At 34.0% G+C, this 9,036-nt stretch overlaps 1 protein-coding gene across 2 annotated transcripts; it reads left to right on the forward strand.

Annotated features, from left to right (window-relative positions):
- Positions 1-2,490: 2,490 nt before the first annotated feature.
- Positions 2,491-8,001, forward strand: LOC120343178 (uncharacterized). 2 transcript variants are annotated; one of them, XM_039412307.2, is made up of 9 exons: positions 2,491-2,768; positions 3,145-3,239; positions 4,247-4,284; positions 4,391-4,468; positions 5,333-5,427; positions 6,085-6,258; positions 6,577-6,692; positions 7,177-7,270; positions 7,726-8,001. In XM_039412307.2, exons 1-9 carry the CDS (start codon positions 2,631-2,633, stop codon positions 7,759-7,761), a joined length of 864 nt encoding a protein of 287 aa, XP_039268241.1. In that variant the 5' UTR covers positions 2,491-2,630; the 3' UTR covers positions 7,762-8,001. The 2 variants fall into 2 exon arrangements, with proteins under 2 accessions (XP_039268241.1, XP_039268242.1); XM_039412308.2 differs by lacking the exon at positions 4,391-4,468.
- Positions 8,002-9,036: the final 1,035 nt, after the last annotated feature.

Consider the following 9,036-nt stretch of genomic DNA (forward strand, 5'->3'; position numbering starts at 1 on the left):
CATTCTAAGTGTTTTCTTGGTTTTGCCAGCCCTATGCAAATCTCTCTCACGTACCGTGTTTCCCCGAAACCGAAGACTGGGTCTTACTTCAATTTTCTTCTCAAAAATAACACTAGGGCTTATTTTCGGGGGATGTCTTATATTTTCGTTTATCAAAAGTAGAGAAAGACGAAATTTTCAAATATATATAAATATACAAAATATGAAAACCGATATTCATTTACTTATAAATAACGTGTTTTTATTCAAAAATAACTGCAAAAAATTCCGCGTTATTGACTAGGTCTTATTTTCAGGACATGGCTTATTTTCGGGGGAACACGGTATTTCCGATTTTGTCATCGCGTTGCCTCTTTTATCATTTATTTTGTTTCCATTTGAAGTTTCCGTCTCGCCGTGTTTTTTTTCTCTTCAACTTGACTTTGGCGTTTGACACTTTGCTCCCGCCAAACAATTTTGCGCATCTTTATATTTTACTTCCAAATCCGATGTTTGTAGATAAACTAAGCGTTCATTACCTTACGCTTGTATTTTTACTTAAATCAAAGTGGCGTTTGACTTCATTATGTTCAATTCCAATACAGGAAGTTGTTCTGTATCCATTTTTCGTTTTGGCACAATTGGACGATCTGAAGCCACTTCATGCAACATGCGAAATCCTCAAAAGTATTATTTAGCTGTACAGAAAATTGCGATCGAAACCCACTTGCATATCCAGAGGCTACGATTATCATATGTGTACTGCTGCTCAGAATGTAAGTCTGCTTCATCCAATATCCAAGCCCGGTTGCGTCAAACTAGGATTAGAAAAAAATTTAACATTTCGAATACGGTGATAACTTTAGGGAAAAGTTTGATGGAATCGACAATATGATAAAGTCCCACTCACCAGCGTCGTTGAGATCTATCCTATTGAGGTATTTACTATAGTAAAATTTAACATATCATGGAGATATCCTCATGCCTTACGAACTATATTACTATAGGATAAAATGTCTATGCTGCTGAATTTACAATTTAGAAGTGCATGGTTTACTAGTGTTGCTCAATATTTTAATAAGATATTTTGAACTGAAGTTATCTTTGGAATAGCATTATCGGGAAAGCGAAGGATTGTATATTCAAAGTAAATATTATTAATTTCATTTTTCGTTCAATTCTGTCTCGGGTTGACTTCAGGTTGGTTAAATAAATAAAAAAACGATTTTATTGTTAAATATACGGATGCTACTGTTTAATTCCCAGTCCATTATTGTCGTGACAAAATGTGCAATTATATATATTTGCTCGTCGCCAAATATGTTAATGTTTCATTCTTACTCCATATACGTATAACATTCAATAGCAACTTCAGCATGTTTGACACAATTGTAGTATATATTTGAAGTTTCTTATATATGTTCTTTCCGATGGTGCTTACGCGTGTTGCAGGTTTTAGCTTTGTGAAATATACAAACGAATCGAAAGATCTTGGACATTTTCACTACCAAAAAGAAATATGGTCGAACAACTTGGTAAAGTGATCGATTCCTATAATTCATATTCAAAAATTATATTTCATGATCTCTTTTTCAAACTTGGTACCTTTTCCTGGGGCCAATAAAATCTTAGAAACCTCTTAACGAAGTGGGATAATGAGTATATAACGATTCAATGAGAAAAAGTCGATTGTTGTTCATTCCCATCACTTCGAATTTAAGAATAAACTCATTTTAGAATGACGTTTGCATCTTTTAATTATACAACGAACGAGTCACCGGATCAATAAACGTTCACTAAATAGCCATTCGATCGCTACTAATCATATCAATGCCGATTGGCACAAAAAGTTAAAAATCGAACGTTGATCGGCTGTAGACTTTGGACGCCCGAGGGGATAGATTGGAAGCGTCACGTGATGTTGACTGATTTAGCAAGACGTACAAGTGTGGTTTCTATTTGGTGGCGCTGCTGCCACGTCAGAACATAAAGTAGCTTTGTTGTGCATTTTAGTGTTATGTTTAGTTTATTTGTGTTATCCATGCTTATTTAGAACCATGACTGTAGTTATCAGGGATATATTTTGACGTTGAAACTAGCATCAGAAAATGTTTCGAGGTATTAAATATTCAGATTGGACATGGTTCAATAATTCGAATGATCGTTTTATTTTATATCTTTATTTCAAGCGTGATTCGGGTCTTGTTTCACCTTTGAAAATATTTTTAACCGAGTTCGCGAGACATCAAAATTTAATGAGAATAAATGCGCTGTGGATTTGCACCTATTGGTATTATTGTACCGCAGTATTGTTGCTTGTGCCGACTAGGCCTGTTTTACAGTATAACCTTAAAGCAGTAATAGTCAAAACAAATATATTATCTGGTAAATCAAGATGAATTATTATTCATTGCAGATGCCAAACGGTAGGCCTATTAGAGTTCAAGTTCAGTTTTGTCAAGCTGACTAAAATTTACTAACTTCTAGAATGTACTGAAATTTTACCACGTTCAGGCCAGCTGAAAGCAGTTACTTCAGAGAGGTAACAATAGAGCGTAGGCATAAAGTGGTACGTAGTTTCAAGGATTCGTCTTTATATATTCGTGACTGGTTAATATGGCACTATTTTCAGCTCATAAATCCTAAGTATAATGCCATTACGAGGCACTTGGTATGTTATTCAACAAAGTATTCCTGCCCCTGCCTGGGTCAGATGGCCAGAACAACAAAGATTCTGTTGTTGCTGTTCAATTCGTACCGGTGCTTCACTGATTGGATGGTTTAATTTTGTAAGTATTCTTCGCTCTATTTTCACTCCGCTTTCTTAGCATAGCTATATACAGCATTCGAAACAAATATGCATAAACATTCAAAAAAGCGATATGACATCGAAACTGAACTTTGTATTGTTTGTAAATGCACATGACGATTGCCGGAGCCTTCAAAACTCGATATTTAGCGAATGTATATACCACTTCTGGTGGCTTTCATTACCTTTACCAACTTTGATTTAGATCAGTACCTTTTCATTGCCAGTCTCTATACGGATAGTTCGACGATGTCTAGTTTTAATAATTAGACTACTATTAAAAACAAATTTAGTAAACGCTTGTTTGAAGTCCAACGGAGACATTCCAGTCGTAACATTTTGTTTGTTTTATTCAGCTTTTCAACTCGTTCTATGCGGGCATGCTGATTCTCGCAATGACACAGTTGAGAAATATGCTGGATGAAAGATTGGATTTACCTACAGAATTTAGGTGAAGAATTTATAAATTTGTCATTGGAATAGATAACAAAATATTTATCTAAATATGACTTCTATCATAAGTTCGCAATGGCATAAAATTACGTTCTCACGAAATTACATTTCGCCAAAAGGTTTTTTGCAACTACCGTGTTTCCCCGAAAATAAGACTGGGTCCTATTTCAATTTTCTTCCGAAAAATAACACTAGGGCTTATTTTCGGGGGATGTCTTGTATTTTTATTTATAAAAAACAAAATTAAAAAGTAGAGAATTACGAGATTTTTAAATATACAAACTATGAAAACCGATATCCATTTACTCATGAATAACACGTTCTTATTCAAAACAACTGCAAAACATAGATTATCAATCATTTAAAACGTGTAACGGGGACTAAAAAACCTCGCGGTGTTGACTAGGTCTTATTTTAAGGGGAGGACCAATAGTAAAATCATTTTTAAAATTCAGGCTAGGTCTTATTTTCGGGGGAACACGATGTATCCCATAATATATATAACGTTAGTGCCAGTGTGCCTATGCAATTAAAAATGTCATGAAACACTGATCGATATATATAATAATATAAAACCGCAATGAAACAAAAAACAAACTTGGTAAACTGATATGACTATATTACGAATTTCAATTCCACTACAAAGTATCAATATAATTTTCTTCTTTTACCTGTGGACTGAGCTATAAAAATGGTTTTTACTAAAAATTATATGATATCATCAACATTACTATGACAATCGTTCGATATTATGTATAATTTTACTCGATAGGGCTTGTAACGTGCCATACATATACAGCCAAGAAAATGCAGTACCGCCAAGTTAGTTCTATTCTATACTATATGCATATGACACTGGCTGTATATGTATATACAGTTGGCGGCATATGCATATTTTGACTGTACAGTATATATATGTATATCACGCTACCAACCCCACTCACTCACTTCACTTGTGTATTAACTTCATTAATATTTACTATGGTTATATTAATATTCATACAGTGATACCAGGCCAGATCCAGATGAATTTGAAGGAAGTGGTAAGTATTTATGTTTCCGTGTTCTTTCTGTGGGTGACTTTGCTTTAAATTAGCATTATAATTGTTTGCCATAATAATAATAATCGTGTGAATTCTTTATTTTCAGTAAATATTCCCTCACAAGAAAATGATTCAGTCATAGTTCCCGCATTGGATCCGAAACTCAGAGATTATATTACTAATAGTAAGAGCTATTTATAATCTTATTTTCCGTTATTTGTATTGAGATGTCATCCTCGGAACTGCTCGACATACCCAATTCAGCCGCAACGTGTATTTGATGATATATGTAGGCTTACCATACGTCCCGATTTCAGCAAGTTGTCCCACCGACGCGGCAGGTAGACCTAAATGCCCCGGTTATGCAGTATGACGGTCACTTAACTAGTTCACACAGAGAGAGAGAAAAAGTGTTATGTCATGGTTATTATAAGAAGTATGAACCATATGTTAATTTAACACCCAACTCAAAGTGCAAGTATTCTGATGATTTCAATTATTCGAAGCATAGACAAAAAACTTTACAGCTAGTTTCGATGCCAGTAATATACCTACAATGACATGAAACAAGTTTATACTGTTACTAAGCCTGGGAATTGATCCAATATTGGCTTGTCATATCCGCAATTCCTTTTTATGCGGCGGACAAATGATAAGACTAGATAAATACCATCTCATTTTCCCAAATTGTAACTAAATTGGAAACCAATTATGTGCACACACGGACTACACTACACGGAGTGAAATCTACATTTGCCTTCAAGAGAAAAATGTTTTACAGATTTTAGTGTAGAATAGAAACAGTATGGAACAAAATCATGGTTCGGTCTGCACGGCATAAATACTTTCCCATAACTAAGTCTTTTATTAGGTGAGATTTACATTGTAGCGCTCTTATGTCTCCCTTTTAAAATCCTATTTTAGGTTTTGGCAACTTTTCTACTTTGGCACAACTTTTTGGCAAATTTGTGCTCCTACGTTTGTCTTAGGCGCTGTCATTTTTGCCATGACGGAATTGAATTGACTCATCTTTTAAATTTGTTTTCAGTGATAGATGAAACTCTACCAATGATGTACAAATCCATCGCAATTCCAGCAATTATGATAATATTCAGTGTCTTATGGTTGATTACAGTTGAAGGGGTAAGTTTTATTAATCTCTTCTGCTAAATGTATATAACATAATAGTGAACATTCCCTAAATTTTTACCTACATTATTTATGTCTGATGTGTGCAGTTTATACAAAATTCATAATTAATTTATTACGAAGATGTTTTTTAAAGATTCGCATTTTGTTGTTGTCAGCTGCAAATCCATTTTCTCAAAAAAATTGACAAAATTGAATCGTCGTCGTTTAGTTTCTGATATTATTATTGGACGTCAAGTATGCTTAATATGAATCGTTTGGCTGAATTGTTGTGGTTGTTGTTCGACTATTTGGGAGGATCAACCGATTTCAAATTCTCCTCACCTAAAGATGGAAGTCGCTAACAAGCTATTACTTTTATTTTATATGTGGACTATCCGGCTCTGTCTTCCACTCGAAATTTTGCTGTTTTTTTCAAACAATGGAGACACCGATTTGAGATTTATTTTGTGTCCATATATTTGAACATTGTTCATTTGTTTTATTTCAAGGGCAGACATGTTTTCAATTTCGTTTTCATTAAAATCACTTTGTGAGGTAGTTTTAATAATGTTATCATGAGTATAATTGTTGTTTCAATATGTTTTGTTATCCCGACAGAAATAATATTCAATAAAAGTAAATATATCATCTTGGTTAATTTTTTCACAGAGAACTATTTCTCTTGTTCGTCTATTTGGAAGAGCCTTTATTCTCGCGATCATCATTCAACTTCTTTTGCAACTAGGATTATTGGCTTATGTTGATATTGAAAGCAGAAATGTTTCTGGACAAGGAATAAGTTGGATCGTATGGGTTGTATTTGTTTTCTACGCGCTTTTAAATGTAAGTATAAAATGAAATATTAAAATATGTTATTAATTTTTTAATCGAGATCCACCAAACAAATTAATTTGTTTTGCATATCATGTAGAGAAAACGACTTTTTTTAACGACAATTTAATTTAAAAAATTCTAAGTGATAAGGTATAATAAATATAAAATTATCATAAAAGTAATCTAAAGCATTTTGACGAATTATTGGAATCGGCTTAAACAGCCTCTGCAAGTGAATTTTTATTACAGTTCATTATTTGTAAAATCATAAAAGAACTGTTGAATGAAATGATCCAAGTTCCCCACTTTTTGTATTTCTTCTTCCAGTTATATTTTATACCAGTATTAAGTGAATATATTAAACGAAGAATAAAGGAAAATAATCAGGGATTGGAACAAGGACTTCTGACATCAGAGATGTATCCAAAATCGAGAGTGGCCGAGTGAGTTCGACTAGAAAACTCATATATATATCTGAATTGTTTTTTTCTCGACAGTTTTTGAACAACCAAGCATGTTACAACAACGTATTGCGTTATAACCAGAGGAGTTATTCTTTTCATTGCTAGCCGAAAGTGATTTTGATCATGACTAAACGGGGCGAAATTGGCGCTACGTATATTTTTTGACCATCGCTGAATTGATCACCGATATTATGTGCTGAATGAATAGAAATATATGGGGACATCAAAATTCAACAAAAATATATGATTTTCCTGATTTGCAATTTTGAAAAATAGGGGCATCTAATTATATGTTTGAAGCAGTAATTTGACTGGGTTCAATATTATCATAGATATCAAATAAGTATTTATACAGGAAATGTTGGCTGTGTTTATTACTTATGTTCTTGATAAAGAACAATTCTCATGAATCAATAAATTAAACACGAGAACCTTCTCGATTTAACCATTTCTCCTCATTTAGAGAATACATAGAAGACGCATTTACGCTGGATGGAGACAACGATGTCGTACGTTTTCAGGCGTCAATTGATGATGGAAACCTGAGAGATGACAGAGTAAGTCTTTACCATTTAATAGGAATATTATTGAGTTAGTAAAAGTTAATTTAGGTAGTAATTCTTATTGAAAAACATAAAATGTTTCAAACAAACTAAAATAGATGAAAATAGCAAATGAAAACGTGTTTTTTTTTTAAACAACATGCTCTTCGACGCTCCCGGAGTGTTTTTTTGTTTATATTTTATACAATGATTATTTACGCCTTACGTGTGTCAAAAATGTCGTGTCTCACGCTTGTCCCAATTGCCGCTCCAAAAGTTCAATCAGGTATAATTCACCTATTCGCTGATTTCCATAACCTTGGGACAAGTGGGTCGCGACATTCTCGAGATACCAAGGTGTGGACGTGGGATTTAACCCGAGATGTGCAATTTGCGATGCCAACACTTTTAACACCCCAACCGCTAGGTCACTTTGCCGTTCTTTTATCCAATTCTTAAATATTTTTCAGGCACAAGAGATCAATGACGATTATCAGCCCATATAAGTCTTACAATCGAAGTGGATGATTTAATATTTTGTATTGATTCATAAACAAATGTCAACCTCGACGATTCTTCCACTTTGTGGAAAATTGCGAAGATCGTAGAAAACAATGGACGATCATAAAAAACAAATTCCTTCAGTTACTTTATGCTGTTGTACATCTATTCTGAGTGCTTCATCTTTGAATGAAATTAAAATAAGCATTTTATTGTAAAAAAAATTATCTTTTATGTTGTATAAAGTGTGTTTTATTGCCATTTTTGGTAGAATCAGGACAAACGAGTGGGCTAATGTAGAATGAAATCGCGGTTTATTTTATAAAATTGATATGTTTGAAATGCACTATGACGCTCAACAGTCAACAAGTCGGATCAAAAGTTGTGTATTAGATTTATGAAAAGCGTGTCATGGTAATAAAGCGTACACGGTGACATACATGTATTATCAGAAATGAAAGAACCAGTTGTTGGTTAGTTCGGTACTAAAGAGAACCCGTTCTTGAAATTTTGAATCTCACAACAACTGGATATGCGGCTATGCCCCTTATATGCATAGACATCAATGGATTTCTTGAATGTATTAATATACAAAAGTTAACTCTTATTATGACATCCCAAATATTGAATGAAGTAGACTAGTAGAGGATGGGAAATTTCTGAAGATCAGGGGCCCCATTCGCCAAATATCGTGAAAAGCCTCGTTTACGAGCACGTAAGGTAGGCTACTTTGGGATCTCCAAACACAACTATCACATATAACATTATTCGAGTGATTTACACTGACGGTAGCCAGTAGTTGGGTAGTACTTGGCAAATTTAGGGTATTTCCAGTTTTACGTTGCCATGCAACGGACAAAACCCTACATGAATTATAGCAATTTAGCAGTTTTCGCTTCATCAGTGTATTTTTCTTATGGGGTTTTGACTTTTGAGAGGGTAATTTCCACCATCCAACCTTATGATGATTTCCGGTGGGTTTGCTCCATTGATAAAGTACTGTTGTTGTCTGGCAAAGAATTAGACATAAACACCACAAGGTGAACTGGGTACTCTGCGATTTCGAGCTTTTCTTCAGGCTCATCATACCCATAGATTACATAGCATATTTTCTGTAACTTCATGGTTCGGCACAGACCGACTGAATATGGATATGCTATATCACAATCAAGCAGATGCCATTTTATCGATATTAATTTATGACTCTTTCTATTAAAACGATATCATATCCGATTGTAGCACTTTTGAGTCTATTACGTGTGAATATATCCCACTGATGA

This window comes from Styela clava, chromosome 3, assembly GCF_964204865.1.
Source record: "Styela clava chromosome 3, kaStyClav1.hap1.2, whole genome shotgun sequence".
Lineage (NCBI taxonomy): Eukaryota > Metazoa > Chordata > Ascidiacea > Stolidobranchia > Styelidae > Styela > Styela clava.

What these genes read in the sequence shown, in the direction of transcription:
- LOC120343178 (XM_039412307.2), top strand. Translation starts at nt 2,631, where the DNA reads ATGCCATTACGAGGCACTTGGTATGTTATTCAACAAAGTATTCCTGCC. An exon ending in TGATTGGATGGTTTAATTTT is followed by an intron (nt 2,769 to 3,144) that starts GTAAGTATTCTT and finishes TGTTTTATTCAG; the next exon opens with CTTTTCAACTCGTTCTATGC. An exon ending in CAGAGATTATATTACTAATA is followed by an intron (nt 4,469 to 5,332) that starts GTAAGAGCTATT and finishes ATTTGTTTTCAG; the next exon opens with TGATAGATGAAACTCTACCA.